Here is a 17,993-nt window from a genome sequence, read left to right as displayed (position 1 = left end):
TAACACCATTTCTTTGGACTAGATTATATGCTTCATGTCACATTTATTTACACTCTTATGTCAGATGACATCTGCAACATTCAAAATCATAGCTAAAAGTTACTGCCTGTGACCCTACTAGGTAGGTACAATTATCATTCCCATTTACTCACAAAGAATTCAAGGCTCAAAGGCAAGCAGCAATTAAATTATGGAGCACTGACTCAGACCTAGGAAATGTGTCTCAGAGTCCACACACGTAATCATTACCTAGTAGAGCCATTAGTGTCATAAACACCATCAGTACTTACAATGTCAATGCTATTTATAAAGCACGAACCATGAGATAAATATGGCATGTGTGTGCCTGAGCTGGTTATTTATAATTGATATTTACCCAACTTACAACATATCAACAAACCAGGTATCATCAGAGCAACTAAATGACAGCATTAGTCTTATTTTCTCAGTAAGCTTCTGGCCTCCATTTATTATAGATATATAGACTGGTTATAGATGTACAGACTACTCAACCAGGCATAGATATTCCTCCCAAATTCTGCTTTCTCCCAAAGTCTGACATATATTCACATATAACTAGGTCAAATAAAGAAAGAATTTATAACCATTGCATCTTCTGGGATAGTTTGACAAAAATAATAAGCAAATAAATGTTAAGAAAACAAGCAAAACTAAACAATGTATTGATTAAGATACACAGATATTTGGTAAAACCTTAATTTGTAAAAAGTAAGGAAATAATAATTCAGAATAGTAATATATAGCTTGGATATTTTTTAACCCCCTCCCATTATACTGGGGATTGAATGCTCTACCACTGAGCTACATTACATCCCCAAGGTTTTTTTTGTTTGTTTGTTTGTTTTACTTTGAGACAAGGTTTTGCTAAGTTGCTGAGGGTCTCATTAAGTTGCTCAAGCTAGCCTTGAACTTGTGATCCTCCTGCCTCAGCCTCCCAAATTGCTGGGATTATAGGCATGCACTATTGTGTCTGGCTTAGCTTTGATCTTAAAAGCCCCCAAAATGTCCATATGGTATAAAAGCTTGGTCCACAGCATGGCACTATTGGAAGGTGGTGGACCCTTTAAGAGGGAGCCTGGTCATTGTGGGTGTGCCCTTGAAGGGGATGCAGGGGAGCTCATCTGCTTTTCTCCTTCCTCTTTTTGGCTTCTCACACATAAGGTAAGTTGATGTGCTCTACCATGCACTGTCACCATGATGTGCACCACAGGCCCAAAACAACAGGACCAATTGTTCATGAAATGACATCTGCAAAACTGAAAGCCCAAACAAACCTTTTTTCTTTTCTTTTTTTAATTTTTATTGTTGGTTGTTCAAAACATTACATAGTTCTTGACATATCATATTTCACACTTTGATTCAAGTGGGTTATGAACTCCCATTTTTACCCCGTATACAGATTGCAGAATCAACCTTTTTTCTTTATAAGTTGATTAACTCAGGTACTTTTTATAATGATGAAAAGCTGACTAACACAGTGGATACCTTTGAGAGAGCAGGCAATGAGACTGGGGAGAGGCAAATAACTGCAATGTATCAGTGACATGCAGGCTTATAAGTTGGATAGTAGGTACATACTATTCATATCATAAACACATGGCTGAGATATAATTCAGAAGTACTGTGCTTGTCTAACATGTGCAAGACCCTTGTTCAATCCCCAGTACTGCAAAAAAAAAAAAAAAAGGATCAAACCTGTGTGCATATAAATTTCCATGAACTACTTAAGTACTATTATAATAAAAAATAAAGAAAGAAAATGCTAGGGTTGGAGTTGTAACTCAGTGGTAGAGTGCTTACCTAGCATTCATGAAGCCCTAGGTGCATTCCACAACATCACAAAAAAAAAAAAGAGAGAGAGAGAGAGAGAGAAAGAGAGAAAGGAAGGAGGAGATAAACTCTCCAAATATTGGTTATTGTTAGATACAATCTTCAGCTATGATTCTTACTTCAAAAGGTGCGTAGGTACAGTCCACCAGTTAGTTGAAACATTTTGTTCAGCCTGAACATTATTCTTTTTCTAAAATCCTTATCTTCATAAATACTGCTTCCATCGAACACCACTCTGGGTAAAAAGGAATTGCAATTTAAGGGGGCTCCTTATTTTTCTGACCAGAGAGACTACAAAGTAACAAGGAAAAACGAGACAATTTGCTAAGCCCACTGCTAAGTGCCAAGCATCATGAAAGGGACCTTAAAGAGACACAGGTAAGTAACTTCATCCCCTCACACTACAGCTAACAGCAAGTTCCCAGAAGCTAGAACTCACGAAAGTCTAGAAATAAATGCAGGGAAGGATTCTTTTTTTTTTAATTGGGAATTTTTATTAGATATTTGATATACTTTTTAAAAATTAATTAATTTTGTATTTATTTTACAGGAAAATGGATGGACTTGAAGAACATCATCCTAAGTAAGGTAAGCCAATCCCAAAAAACCAAAGGCCAAATGTTTTCTCTGATAAGTAAAAGGGGCATGGGGCGGGAAGGGAAGAATGGAGGAACTTTGGATTGGACAGAGGGTATGGAAGGAAGGGGAGGGGTTGGGGTAGGGGAAAGATGGTGGAAGGATTCTTAACCAATAGGAGGGTAAGAACAGGAGACCATACTTGCTCAGGGAGTGAGTTGGACAGTTGAAGAGTTCCACAGAGATGGCTGCTGCCTCTGAAATGAAGAGGTGATGGTAGAAGAGGCAGTGAGATGGTCATTTATTAATACATTTGTACCTCAACTCAACCCTGGTACTTGTGGACCTTGTGAAGCTCATAAAGCACCTGTATACCTCCATTTTCTCGGATCCTGAATGGAAGTAATAACTGTACCTACATGCCTCACAGATCACTACAAAGATGATAAGAGATAATTTTGAAAAGTGCTTAGAACCATTCTTGGCTCCCAGTGAGCACTCAATAATGAGAGTTGTCGTTTCTATTATATGTACTGATCTGAAATGATTTCTAAGATTTATCAAATCAAATGGAAGTATAAAATACAGATATATAATGCCATCATTTGTGGAGGGAAACAGATAAGTCTATAGATGATATATGTCATATGTTTATCCAGAAGAATACATAAGATACTGATTGTTTCTCTGGAAGGAACTGATGAACTAGAAGGCAGTGATAGAAGACTTGCTTTCATTAAATATCCTACTTTTAAAAGTTTTTACCATTTATATGCTCTATTTCAAAAAGTCATTAAAATTAACTGACTTATTTTTTTGAAAAAAAAACAATGTTAAGGTGATAGCAGTAGAAATGACTAGGATAAAATGGTTATAAAATGTTGTAGGTGGTAAGGTGATGTAGGTTGGACCACAAAATCTAGTACCTGATAACATGAAAAGAAATAAAAATAAAAATAAATGGCACCAAGATTCTGGGTCTAGTTCACTAAGAAAATACTCATGCTTTTATTAGAGATAGGTACAGTAAGAGAAATTTAAGATTGAGATCACTTCACTTCACTTCTGTCTTCCCAGAAACTGATATTATGAATTTACAACTATTTCTGTTTAAATTTAGCATAATATTGCATGCAGTCATTAGCTAATTTATCTCCACAATGTCATACATGGTTTAAGCAGTCAAACTTTTAGAAGAAAACATATGGATCATTAAATGAGTCCTTTTCCTAAACAATTCTGAGATCATTTCCTATCATAAAATGATCAAAGAGATTCAGATATATTGAGTTTCATATACCACAAGGACATTCAGGTGAAAATGGAGCAGAATTTCTCACTGAAAACCAGGAGAGAAGAGTGACAGAAGCAATATGTGGATTAATCCTCAGGCAATAGTTGCATTTACTAAAAATTTTAGCAAATGGGATGCTTTGGGTGGCAAATTTTGAACAACAGTATATTGTGTTTTGTCACAATTTTCATTTGGACATTTTAAAATTAAAACAATGATTGTTTTCTTAGCTAACTATTTACTTTTTTGCATTTTATTTTTTATTTGATATTTTTGGATATACATGACAGTAAAGTATATTTAAATTATTCTAATCAGGATTTTTTTTTTTTTTTTTTTTTTTTTTTGGTACTGGGGATTGAACTCAGGGGCACTCAACCACTGAACCACATCCCTAGCCCTATTTTGTATTTTATTTAGAGACAGGGTCTCACTAAGTTGCTTAGCACTTCACTTTTGCAGAGGCTGGCTTTGAACTCACAATGCTCCTGCCTCAGCCTCCAGAGCCACTGGGATTACAGGCGTGTGCCACCACACCCAGCTAGGATCCCATTCTTGTGGTTGTACGTGTGGAGTTTCATTGTTGGTGTATTCATATATGAACATAGGAAAATTATGTCCAGTTCATCCTACTGTCTTTCGTATTCCCATCCCTTCTCCCTTTCCTTCATTCCCCTTTGTCAAATCCACTGAACTTCTATTCTTCCTTGGCCTTACTGGGTGGCTATTTACTCTTTCTGCTAATAGGCACCATGATAGGTGAAAAGAAATATGGGTTTGAATCACTGCTCCATCATTTATTAAATGGATGATCTTGGGCAATAACTTCTCTTGTGAGGCTTTGTGTATCCTTCCCACAGAGTTATTGAACAATTGTACTGAAAGAGCCCAGAAAAGTGTATCAAACATGTAAGACATCAAATAAATATTACATGAAAATGAATTTTGTAGCCTATATTGATTATATACACTTACATGTGATAAAGACCAACAAGTACCCCACCTAAAAATTCTACCTTAGATGGTCCTTTGATTCTCAGTGTTGGGTCAAATTAAGTCAATCTTCCCATTGTCCAAACAAACCCTGTGTGGCATCAAATGTGGAAGTATATGACCAGGTTTAAGAATCAGATTTTTTTTCAAAAAAATAAACTTTTTTAAAATAAAAAATGAGGGCTTAAAGACCTCATAATTCTGTCTTCCCAGAAACTGATATTATGAATTTACAATTATTTCTGTTTAAATTTAGCATAATATTGCATGCAGTCATTAGCTAATTTATCTTCACAATGTCACACATGGTTTAAACAGTCAAACTTTTAGAAGAAAACATATGGATCATTAAATGAGTCCTTTTCCTAAACAATTTTGAGATCATTTCCCATCATAAAATGATCAAATAAAGACATTCCATTTGTAGTGCCTAAGACCTATGTGGATGGTTAGTCTGATACCTAGGAAAGTATCTTCTGTTTTCAGAATGAATTTATGTTTAGTCATTTTGGACCATAATTATGAGCCTTCCTATTATGAAACACATCAAAATATTCCATAGGTGAAAATGGTATTGTAATTATGTTTTTTAATAAGAAAGTCCTTACCTTTAAAAAGCCAAGCCAAAATATTTGTGGATGGAATAATATGTCTGAAAGTGCTTCAAAATAATAAGTAGTAGTGTACTGGGTGGGGGAAGAAACAAAATTAGCCATAAATTGATAATTGTTGAAGCCAGGTAACAGATAAAGGGAAGTTCACTTTGCTATTTCTATTTTAGCATCTCTTTGAAATTTACCGTAAGTTTAAAAAATATTCACATGGAATGCTAGGTTCGGTGACACACACCTGTAATCCCAGTGGCTTGGGAGGCTGAGACAAGGAGGATCGTGAGTTCAAAGCCAGCCTCAGCAATGGCAAGGTGCTTAGCAACTCAGGGAGCTCCTGCCCATAAATAAAATACAAAATAGGGCTGGGGTGTGGCTCAGTGATTGAGTGCCCCTGAGTTCAATCCCCAGTATCAAAAAAAAAAAAAAAAAAAAAGTACACTTTGTGATTTGTTTCACTTCCTTCAAATATAATTAATATAATTAATTTAAACATATATATATATATATATATATATATATATATATTCAAATGGAAATTGCTTCTTTGCAACTTAAAAGAATATAAAAATGTACATTAATCCACTCTTAAGTACATGTTATTAGAATGTATTTATGAATGATAACCTGCAGATTAAGGCCTCTCAGCAGAATGATTAAAACTATTAATCACATGTGTTGCTCCTATGATATGATATTATGGCTTATATTTTGTATATTTGCCTGTTTAAAAATGTCCTTCTTTAGTCATTTTTTCCAAATTACATGAGAAGAATATACGGTAATAGTAAACTTTAGAGAAAAAATATCTGGTACCCATCCCTTTTTAACACATGTATACTTATAAATTTATGATATATTTTCTTCTATTTTTTTAAGTGTATATTTTGAGGAAAGTACATCTTTATAATGGGGCCCAGGTGGTTACTGAAAATTCTTTTGGATTTATATTTATAAACACAGGCACAGAAAGATATTCATCATATATTTTAAATGAAAAAAAAAACAGCTTACAAAACCATCTTAGACAATTGCTTCATTTTTCTATTATTGTACATACTTACAGAATATCTGGAAAGATAAACTGTAAACATTTTATAGTGGTTATTTTTGTTTTACAGTGTGCTTTTCTTTTCTTTTTTTTTTTTTTTTTGTACTGGGAATTAAACCCAGGGGCACTTAACCACTGAGGCACATTCCCAGCTCTTTTTATCTTTTTATTTTGAGAGAGGGTCTCAGTTGCTAGGGTCTTACAAGTTGCTGAAGCTGGTTTTGAACATGTGATCCTTCTGCATCATCCAATCAAGCCACTGGGAACTACATAATTTTTTGCATAGTAAAGATTAAACGTTTATAATTCTTTTTAAAAGATTAAAAGAGAAGGAATAAGAAAATTATATCAGTGTATGAGAATTTGGTACATAATAAAATTAACACTTTAGTGAATAAAAGAGAAATTGTTCAAATCATGGGATATGAACAACTTATTAACCATTTAAAAAATCAATGTCAGATTTTTATATATAGAAGAGGAACCATACAAATAGGGGGATATGCTTTCTAAGCATACTATCTTTTATGGTTTGCATGTGATTTGTTTTCCAAAAGTTCCTGTGTGTAAGTTTGGATGTTGGGAGGTGGTGGGTCCTTTAAGAGATGGGGCCTGGTGGGAGGTTCTGATTGGCCCCTGCCCTTATGCTCTCCCCCCTCACACAGGCTGCCCTGTGATGCCATCTGCAGTGATGTAACATAGCCAACAGGACTTCTGCAGAGCTAGCAAATGCTGTTTGGACTTCAGCCTCCAAAACTGTTAGTTAAATAAACACTATCTTTTCCTGTATTAAGTACCCAGTCTCAATTCTTCATTATAATAATGGAAAATTGACTAATACACTGACCAAAGTAACAATCAAAAAAGAATGTTGGGCTGGGGCTGTAGTTCAGTGGCAGAGTGCTTGCCTAGCCCATGTGAGGCACTAGGTTCGATCCTTAGAGCACCACATAAAATAAACAAATAAAATAAAAGCATTGTATCCATATACAACTACAAAAATTTTTTTAAATATATCTATATAAAACTTTAAAACAGCTACATGAAAAATATATCATTAATAAATGGGAAATCTTTGAAAATACGTAACATGTAAAAAGATCTTAAAGTTTGTATTTAAAAAGATGATAAATAAAGAATATGAATAACCCCCAAATGACTAGCAAACATAGTTAATAAACATCAAAAGTATTTAACCTCACCTAAAGGTAAATTGGGTTTTGTTGTGGTTCTAATTAGTTACCCGTGATAGTAGAATGCATTTTGACACACCATATATAAACGGAGTTATCACTTCTCATTCTTCTGGTTGTACATGATGTGGAGTTACACTCGTCATGTAATCATGTATGCACATAGGTTAATGTCCCATTCATTCTACAATCATTCTTACCCCCATACTCCCTCCCCTCCTTTCACTTCCCTGGGCCTAATCCAAAGTACCTCTTCCCTAGCCCCACCCCTTTATTGTGAATTGGCATCTGCACATCAGAGAAAACAGGTAAACTGGTTTTGTTGTTACTGTTTCTTTTAACTAATATTCAAAGCTATCACCTAAAATAAGCAATCTAATAAAATGATTATGGGAGTGTACAATTACTATAGTTTTATGATGAACAACTTAGAGGTGCATACAAAAACTTTAAAACTGCATTCTCTTTGAATTAACTATTCTTTTTCTAAATATTTGTCTAAGAAAATAAGGATATACTCTAAAATGTAGCTTAAAGGATAGTTCCCTATAAACAGAAAAAGATGGAGTCAGCTCTAATCATCCAATAATAAGTGATGGATTACAGATAAAGGTAAATGTGTACGGTGGAAGAAAAGAGTCATTAAACATGGTTTGTAGAAATATGCTTATTAAATATGAGTATCACAAAATACTAAATATAAAAAGTTGTTAAACCATATGTTTAAATACTTATAAATGTGTAGGTATAGAAAAGTTCTGAATAGATATAATATCTTTTTTAAGCAATATTCTCTCTCTTTCTCTCTCTCTCTTCTCTCTCTCTCTCTTAGTTTTGATGCCTTTATTTATATGCAGTGCTGAGAATTGAACCCAGTGCCTCACACATGCTAAGCAAGTACTCTACCGCTGAGCCACAACCCCAGCCCAACACTAATATTTATTAATTCAGATTATGAATTTATTATCTCCAATTGACACTGAATAATATGGACATAATATCTTTTTAAATTTTAATAGTGGTTATGTCTGGAAGTCAGGTGTACAACTTTTCTTATTATTATTTATATCTTCCAGTTTGGGCACACTAAAAATACCTTTTAAAAAAATAATATTTTCAAAATTTATACAAATGAGAAATTGCACAGGAAAGCTGAGAACATTCCTAACAAGAGTCCCCTTATCTATGCACTTCTCATATTATATAGCAATTTGTTAGGTTTCTGCCTCACTAAATTCTCACAAAATAGAAACTCGAGTCTTATTCATTTCCTTGCTATTTCTAATGCCTATTACTGCATGACACAATAGGCCAAATAAATAATAGGGAGTGCAATCTCTCCAAGATACCTGTTGGGCTCAGAAAACCATACCCCAAAATAGAACTAAGGTCTATCTGACCTTTAACACCTACTCTCACCCCTCAAACCTCAATTCTCCCCTCATCTCTCCTCTTCTTTGCCTCCCAAAGTGCAGGAAGGGGCTTTCTCTGAAGTTCCCCTGTGCCATCCTTAAAGAACAGGGGACAGTAAAACACCATGTTACTGAATGGCCCTTTCTATTCCTAAATATCTAGCCAAGTCAAGGAAACTAAGACAGAGAGTCTGAAAGAAATGTCCAGATACATATTGTCTATTTTTTTTATAGTGCTAGGGATTGAATCCAGGACCTGGTGCATGTGAGGCAAGCCCTCTTCCACTGAGTCCCATTCCCAGATAACACATTTTCTTGAAGGACACTGACTCTCATGTATGCTGGGAATTAGGATAAGGTTAATGTTATCTGTAGAGAGCTGGCTTCTTGGAGGCACACCAAGTTCCTTGGGATGTTGCTAATGCAATAGGACAAAGCAAGCTAAGGTGATGCTTCTTCTGTAATCTAAACTATAAAACCTCTCCCTGCAATAATGGAACAGATCAGAGCATTGTGGAGAGGGAAGTGTTTGTCCAGGAAGCTGGCCCCGGAAGAAGCATCCTGAGGTATAGAGGTGCGCAGCTTTCTGGGGAGGTATAGGAGGCACTGCATGGAGCAGAGGTATACCTGTCTAGCCCATTGCAAGTGGAATTCCTGGTGAAACACCTGTCTATCCTATTGCCACTGGTGAACATCTGGCTGTCCAGCCTGTCACCACTGTACTTCCCTTGTAAACATTTCTCAAAAAACACTATACGTCATATCCCACCTCCAGGTGTCTTCCTTGGTTTCTTGGCTTCTATCCCACTTGCCTAGTTGGTGGTAAACATTACATTCCCCTATCTACCTAAAAGCTGGATCCCCCAAAAGATTAACTAGAAAGAAGAAAAGGCTAGAATTGACACCATATTCAAAGCCCAAGCAAACTTCCCACTGGACTACTGTTTGTTGTTTGGGCCTATTCATCTTCCCTAAAAATCATTTACTCTTTCTTTAAAATTGCCTTATATCCTTCACTCCCCTCTCCCCTGTGAAGTGGGTATTTAAGTTTCAACCATCTGACCCTCCTTTGAATTTCCTATTTTGTATGGTTCCTTTGTTCTTGCATTTTCAAATTCATTTGCCTTTTCTCCTATTAATCTGCCCATTGTCAATCTACTTTGTACAATCAAATTATTGAATCCCTAGGGAGTGGAAAGAAAGTTCCTTTTATACCTCCACACCTAAGGTTGAGCTTTTATCAGGAAACCCAAACAATCACCTATGAAACAGGCCAAGCTGGTCACAATGCCTCTCAGTAATGCAATTTCATTTAGCCAGCAGCTTAGATTTAAAAAAAAAAAAAAAAATCCTGAAGTTTTCCTTTACTCCTCTTTCTCTCTCTTCTTTCATCCAGTCCATCAACAAACCCAAGTGAGCAATTCCTGTTTGTTCTACAGTTAAGTTGGGCTCTCAGATTTTCCACTGATTAAAGTCTACTACTAAAACAAAGCAAACAGAGACCCTGCAGACAAACATAGGCATTCTCAAAGCAGGTATAATTAAGCCACAGGCACCAAGGTCAGCTATGGTCCATGTCACAGTACTTTATTAACTAAAAATAAAGTACTTAAGCTGGAGAATGATTTCCCTAAGAACATTCTGGACAGTCTCATTATTACAACATTCACTTCCTTTCTGAAATACACCTGAAGCAGGTGAGTACTAACAAGTACCAGATCATACATTTTACCCTGTCATTGAAGTAAACTTATGATACTATACTCCTAATGATCAACTACATGACTCGAAAAGGCATGATTTAAAAAAAAAAAAAAAAAAAACACCTTGGTAAGCAAAATAGAGTATAGAATCTAGACTATGAAGTTGGGTCCAACTTGAATTAGAATTCCATTTCTATCAACTTCATTGCTGTGTGATCCTGGGCCTGTTCTCTAATTTCTTCTAAGATAGGTAACTCCATATCATCCATAAAACCCAGGTAAGAACACCTACTTACTAGAGTTGTTCTAAGGATTAGGACGTGGGTGGCAACTATAATAGCATCAAGTACATGGTGCCCTGAGCAAAGACAAGATGTGAGAAAACAATAAGAAGCAATTGAACAACAAGCTGTGGAAGATGAATATCTGTTTGCAAACCCAGATGCCCAGGCTGCCAAATAGAAAACATCTCTCCAAGGAGTCTAACAGAGTTAGCTGGAGAATCTATTATGCGATGGGGACCTACACACGTGCAGCACACATGCAACACACATACACCCCACATGCCTGCCACATTCCCTCATTGAACAGTCATCTTAAAATTTATTTTAGGCTTTAAGGCTAGGGGTGTAGCTCAGCTGGAGAGTGCATCCTTAGCATGTGCAAGGGCTCCAGTATCACCAGCCCCCATCCAAAATATTTAGAATTTACACTAACACTGACAAACCCAGTTTTATTTTTGTAGGTCTCATTCTCCTCAACCTATGCGCTGTTATCAATCCCAAATCTGACTTTCTGTAGCCTAAAAGCAAAAATGAAAACCTGAGACATTACTTGATAAACTCTTAGTTAACTAAAGGCTATTGTCCCCTGCAGCACCCAGGTAGTTTGAATAGTCATCTCCCACCATAAGCTTGTCAGTGACATGTCCTTTGTATAGCGCTTCTGTCGAGACTACGGCAATAAGTAAACCTCGAATAGAAATATTGTTTTCTCAATCTAAACTTCATCTTTCCTGAGTTACTGATCTCCCAGCTTGGGGTCGGTCAGTCGCCATCTAGACTGTACCCCACTGCCCGGGTATCCCCGACCCCCGTGCCGCCTCCCAGACCACAAGATGCAAAGAGGAAGTTATGTGCCAAACCGACGAGAACGGCCCGGCTCGGGGGCTGCAGGCGGTCCCTGGGCCCCTCGAACCACTCGGGGAAGTCGGGCGCAGGTTCCGCACACTGTACCTGGATAAAGCCCTGCTGGAACAAGGTGCTGTGCACGCAGCCGGGGACCGTCCCCAACAGATCCAGCGAGCCATTCCCGTTGCGGATCCTCCAGCTTCCTCCTAAGCTGTAGCTGAGCGCCCCGGAAGTAGAGCCCGCCCCGCACAGCGCGAGCAGCAGGAGCAGGTGGAGGCGCATCTCGGCTGCTGGAGCCCCGGGACCACCAAGGTCGGATTCTGAGCTTCAGGGAAGCCGCGGCGAAGCCACCCGTCAAGTCTTACTGAAATACCCAGGCTTTAGCTGTCCCACCCCGGGGCCCCGGCCCCGCCCCCAGGGCCCCAGGCCCCGCCCCCAGGAGCCGGCCCCGCCCCAGGTCAGCGGGGCGCTCTCTGCCTCAGGCCTGGGACGCAGTGGCCTGGCCTCTGAGCGGAAACCCGGGCTTCGCAGGAGCGGGAACTTCGGCCTTAGTTAACGGTTCCAAACTGGGGGATCCCTGCGGCTTGCGTCCTCCTTTAGAGTTTCTTCCCGCTTCCCCGGTATGTGTGGCGGAAGGCAAGAATGTTGTACGATAATTGAGACACACACATCCCTGGGAACAGAGTGGCGCCAAGTCTGTGGGAGATCAGGGATGGACAATATGTGGAGACCGCTTGTAGAGAGGAGTCTCACAGCTACAAAGGACAGAAAAAGGAGACTTCCCACCACTTCCTTTCCCCATAATGTGCCCAGACCTTTGTCCACGCTTCAGGGGATTGTCTGGCAGTAGACAATCCCACCTCCTGCAGCTTGTCCCTTGGGTCTCATAGACCCCCACTCTAATTTAAAGAGTGAACAAGTGCTAACAGTATATCATTTGCAAGGTAGTTTTTGAGGACTCGAGAAAATGTGTCTGTTGCACATAGCACAGGGCCTGATGCAGAGAAAACACAGCATGTTGGGTATTGATATTAGTGGCCTATGTTCTATGTTTCATAAAGCCCCACCAAGGAGGCTTCCGGAAAGACGTGTAGGTGAGTTTAAATTTCCTTGCCCTCACTACCTGTGGAATTTGGGAAGATTTCAAACTCTCCATTTCTTGAAGTAGAAAATATAGACAGGTACTCCTTTTTCAGGTAATCAGCCTAAAATGAGTTACCATATCGGCAAACCATAACAATGCCAAGGTATCCAAAAAATAACACGCTGGTTCAGGTCTTGCAGTTACATGATCTACCTGAGTCCAATTTTTGCAAAGGATGTGTTATTACAGTAATCCTAGGAAGTTCAGAGGAAATTTCACATTGTGTAAAATGCTTAGTCCTGTGTTGATGTTATCTGCAAGTTCTACCCTCATCAAATCTGGACTTTGTTCTGCCTTCTAATGGCTTTGAAATTCCCTGAATTATAGGCACAGAAGATACTTTACTTTTACAGGGTGAGTATTTTTACAAGCCTGGCACCTTGGCTTAGGGTTATTATGGATTTACCAGACCCTGACTTTAAGGCTGGGAGATCTGAGTCCAAAGAGGTCAGTTGACTTTTATGTCATACAGCCACCCACAGACAGGATCAGAACCTTCCTCTCCTGCCTCCTACACTTCTTTCAGTAAAGCCAGTTGGTATTACAGATGAAAGGCAGTAGCTGACTCAAAGCCTTCCTTCCTTCAAGAACATTTTTACTTTTGATAGGAACAGAACTCTATGCCATAGTTCATAGCATTAAATGGTCAACCATGGTCTGTGCAATGCTGATAACAAGGCTTATATCAACAAGAGTGCCAAAAATCCTAGAGATTCCATGAAGCTAAATCAAAGACAAATTCATCCAAGCCAACATGTGGATAAATTCTGTTTTCTATTAAGAAATGTTTAAGAGAAATCATTTTCTAGGAAAACAAAAAACAGAGACATTATTCCACCTTTGATTCCAGGGTCCAAACATGGCATTGTTTAGGTTATTTGCACTTAGAGAACTGAGTGTTTCCAAGAAAAATCAAAAGTCCTAAAAAGGGCTCTTCCTAAAATTGGGATTGGTACAGATGACATGATGAAGCATTTATTTTGTTATAGGGTAAGTTTTTGCCCATAATTTCCTTGAAGAAAGAACTTTATTTAGAGGAATCACAAAGCTTCTCAGCAGTTTAAAGTGATGTTACCAAATACAATTTTTAAAATAGTCATATGAGTATTTACGAACTTACATGGTGAAAATGGACTCCATTTTTTATCATGTCTTTTGATGCTTTCCAAGATTTGAATTACTTAGGACAAATGATAGTTCCCTGATTTAAAAAGACAAACAAGTCCTTCAGAGGTTAAATGATTTGTAGGATCAATGTCCTGCCACAGAAGATCAATAGGAGCTTTTTGGCCTTTTATCATGTGACAATACTTCCTTCATCTCTAAATATATAAAGTTGGTAAACTTATTAGAATACTATGGTATACCAAAGCCAAGGATGCTCCAACCCCATGAGATAAATTACACAAGTTATAAGATGAAGAAAATGAAAGTATAATGGCATGTTGAATGTGTATTTTCTGTTAGATTCAGGGTTTGTTTAATCTCAAAACTGGGGTCAAAGACAGGCATGCTGACGCATGCCTATAATCCCAGCATCTAGGGAGGCTGAGGCAGGAAGATTGCAAGTTCTAGGCCAACTTGGCAACTTAGCAAGGCCTTCAACAACTTAATAAGAGTCTCAAAATAAAAAAAAAATTAAAAGATCTACGGATGTGGCTCAGTAGTAAAGTCCACTTGGGCTCAATTCTGAAGAAGGAGAAGAAGCAGAATGTAGAGGAGGAGGAGGAGGAGAAAAAGAAGAAAGGTTTTACTAAAAGGGTTGCCAAATAGTCCATTGGCTCTAGCTCTCACCAAGCCATGGAACCCTAAATAATCAGAAGATGAAGTCTGTAGAAGAGAAGAGATCCAATAGAACTCTTCATGGAGATTAGGAGGCTTATGAGAGGAGGAGTTGTACCTCACTCCCTGTCAAATGCTGCAACACTGGAAATTCCCAAACTCAGCAAGAGTGGCAAAAAAAAAAAAAAAAAAAAAAAAAAAACCCAGCCTGCAAGAGAGTGTTTAGGAAAACTTGACACAGTACCTTAGATTTTGAAGCCTTAAGTAGTAGAGCAAGGAGAGAAGGTATTAGGGTCTGTGTTTACCACTAGAATGTGATGTGTCAAGGATGTGTGACTTTCCTATAAGCCAAAAAGGGGATAGTGTAGAGAGAGTAACCAGGCTTGAGCCAGTCTAATGGGAGACCCTATCCAAGAGAGTCCAAGAAGTCAGCCAGAGGACACATGGCCAATGTCAGCAAACAGTAGACTTCACCACCTCTCATCAAGTGTTACAACCCACCTGGGAAGGAGGGGGCACCCAGAAGCATTAGAGCAAAGGAAGTTGTGCAAAAGCAAGGCAGGGTACAAAAAAAGACCCCCACCCCCTCTTCCATTGTAGTCCCTAAGCCACAGGTTAATCTTGAGCTGGATGGGTAAAAGACAGAAATGTTTGAGTTGGGTGTGAGACTAAAAAATTTTAATTGAATTAAACTGGACTTTTTTTTAATTCCTAAAGACAAGGAAAAAAATGTAAGATCTAACTGAAATAATCATCAACAGACAGAATAGAGATCAAACACATCTATTATTGAAGGCAGTAGATGAAGGCACTAGTTATAATAAACTGGTTATAAAATCATCAGGAATCCTGCAGTATTTATATTTCTTTCATGAGAGCTTTGCCTGTTTGCTACACTGTAACATTTCTGGTACCATAAGAGATGAGAGTCTTAGTGACTCAGATAGGAAGAGAAAAATTTTATTATAACATTGTCACTATCAATGTTCTTGGGTCACCTAGGGTGAGAGAGAGAAGCAGTGATCAGGTTGTGGGCCACAGAGCTTGAATTATGATCAATATGATTAACACCCTTATTATCTGGTAGACATAAAGAGCTCATTGTACCTGACAGTCCTTTTAAGGTCACATGCAACATTGAAAAACAATGACCATATACCAAGCCACAGAGAAACTACTAACAAATTCCGAAGAGTTGACAACATGGAAAAGCAACATTCTCTAAATTTAGAAATATGTAAGAAAAAGTATAAACAAACATAATCCCATTTACTTGAAATGTTAAAAACACGTTTATAAAAAACCCGTGGGTCAAATAAACAATAGACTTTCAGTTTCTGAGATGGACTGTAAGGACCTTGAAAGTCATCACTCTATGAAAAACAAGTAAAATGCCACAACTGAAAATTGACAATTATTCTTAGGACTGTCAGAGGAGTGAGGTTATAGGACAAATCACTGCCCCCCAAAATTGAATAGTTAAACAAGTAAATACATGCAATCACAACTTTCCCGAAAAGACTCCCGACTTACTTCCCAGCTGAGAGCTCTACAGGAACCAAGATGGAAAAGGGAAAACTGAACTAAAATTGACAAATTCCTGGAGGATCTGTGTGGATAAATCTGAGAGTTAAAAACTCCAAAGGCCCAGTCTCGGGGGGTCAGCTATTGGTCTGCGAATTTATGAGTTTTACTAAATTCTTCCAATGAAACCTGGAAAAAAAAAATCTCCTCCTATATCCTGAAGAGAGAGGAAAAGAATCCATTGTGAATGTGTCAGTGCTTCTGTTCTTCACAAGACCTACCCTCACTACTTTACCAGAACTAAAACTTTGGGGGTTTTATCAGAGCCTAACCAACTTGGAGAAAGAAACATACTCATCTCCAGCCACCTGGATATGCTATCCCACCTAAAGGAGTGTGTGTATGTGTGTTGGGGGGGGACACCTGAAGGCGCTATGAAGGTCTCAGCCCAAGTACATGAGCTCATTAGGAGACTGAGACCTGACAGAGATGCAAGATGGCGGGCTAGAAGGAGGCAGCATTCTGTGTCGCTCTGTGACCTATGATTCAAGAAGTGGGAATACTGCTGGGAGTGATAAAGGATCCCCCACACACCTGCTCCCACGCAGAAGTCACAGCCGCTGTGCCCACACAGGGCTCCAGGGCTCAGTGTCAGAGCAGGACCCCAGACTACTCTCCCATGCAGGGCTCCCAGGTGCCAGAGCAGGACCACGTGCATCAGCACCTGTGCAGGACTCCTGGCCATCCATCTGCGGAGGAATCCCAGACACCACTCCCACGTAGGACACCGGGCCACTCTCCATGCACAAGAACTGTAGCTGCCACTCCTGTGTGGACCCCCATCTGCCAGCATGGGGCTTCCCCAGTCTCCATCTTGGGACACTGCCACCACTGCCATAGTCCTCTGCATGCTGTAGCCTGCCTACACCTGGAGACATCGCACAGGCTCTAAAGACAGCCAAGAGCCACAACACTGCACCCCAGAGAGCTACATCTCTGAACACATCGCCCAACACTATCTCCCAACCCCCCAACCAGATCTGACTCCTCATTACTGAAATCCTCCACCTTCACCTTGGAACACCTTTATTTGGGGCAACTCCCAATTTGGAATACAGACTGGGCATGTACATAAAACCCCCAACTCCACCCTCTTTCTGGCAGCTCCTAACTTGGCACAGTGACTGTCCAATACAAAACAACTCTCCAAGACAGGTATGCAGCCCCCTGAGCACAACCCACAATATGCCTGGAGAGAAATGTCCCAGATTAGGAAGTAGAAAGGGGGAGGTTAAGTGAGATACAGTTTAGAGACTAATTTACAGACCAGGAACAGTGAGGTCTACAGGTGATGTAAGGAGATAAGACCAGGTGCCCACATCACACGAGTGGGTCCCAAAGGAGGTCCTTGGGATGTAGTCTCCCATAGGGGAAGAGTGGATGCCATACCCTGCTTCCACGTGCCCTGCATCCAAGACCAATCCTCCCACCTTGGTAACTGCCACCATTCTGAGGGTGGAGATTTCAGCAAGCAACAGACAGCCCTACCTATTGGATGAGAAGGGAAGCAGAAAGATACTGATCTCCAATGAAAACAAACCTTGTTTCTTCATTCAAAGTTTTTATTTTGTCTCCCTCTCTATTCTCTCACCCTCACATCCCCAACATATGTGAAACCAAATACTTTGCATGAATTAGGATACTGAGAACTGGGATATCTGAATAGTATATT

At 39.0% G+C, this 17,993-nt stretch overlaps 1 protein-coding gene across 4 annotated transcripts in view; it reads right to left on the bottom strand.

Annotated features, from left to right (window-relative positions):
* The window catches only part of Manba (mannosidase beta), a 105,333-nt gene extending 93,138 nt beyond the window's left edge, over positions 1-12,195 (bottom strand). For all 4 annotated transcript variants that reach the window (XR_013155567.1, XR_013155568.1, XM_076864810.2 and 1 more), the window contains exon 1: positions 11,917-12,195. Coding sequence is in view for 2 of the 4 variants with exons in the window: in XM_076864810.2 (XP_076720925.2) it covers positions 11,917-12,093 (177 nt within the window). In the remaining 2 variants the exon portion in view is untranslated. The remainder of the gene's footprint in view (positions 1-11,916) is intronic.
* Between the last annotated feature and the right edge of the window lie 5,798 nt (positions 12,196-17,993).

This window comes from Callospermophilus lateralis, chromosome 8, assembly GCF_048772815.1.
Source record: "Callospermophilus lateralis isolate mCalLat2 chromosome 8, mCalLat2.hap1, whole genome shotgun sequence".
Taxonomy (NCBI): Eukaryota; Metazoa; Chordata; class Mammalia; order Rodentia; family Sciuridae; genus Callospermophilus; species Callospermophilus lateralis.
The sequence above is the reverse complement of the archived record's forward strand: the minus strand, read 5'-3'. Positions and strand labels throughout refer to the sequence as shown.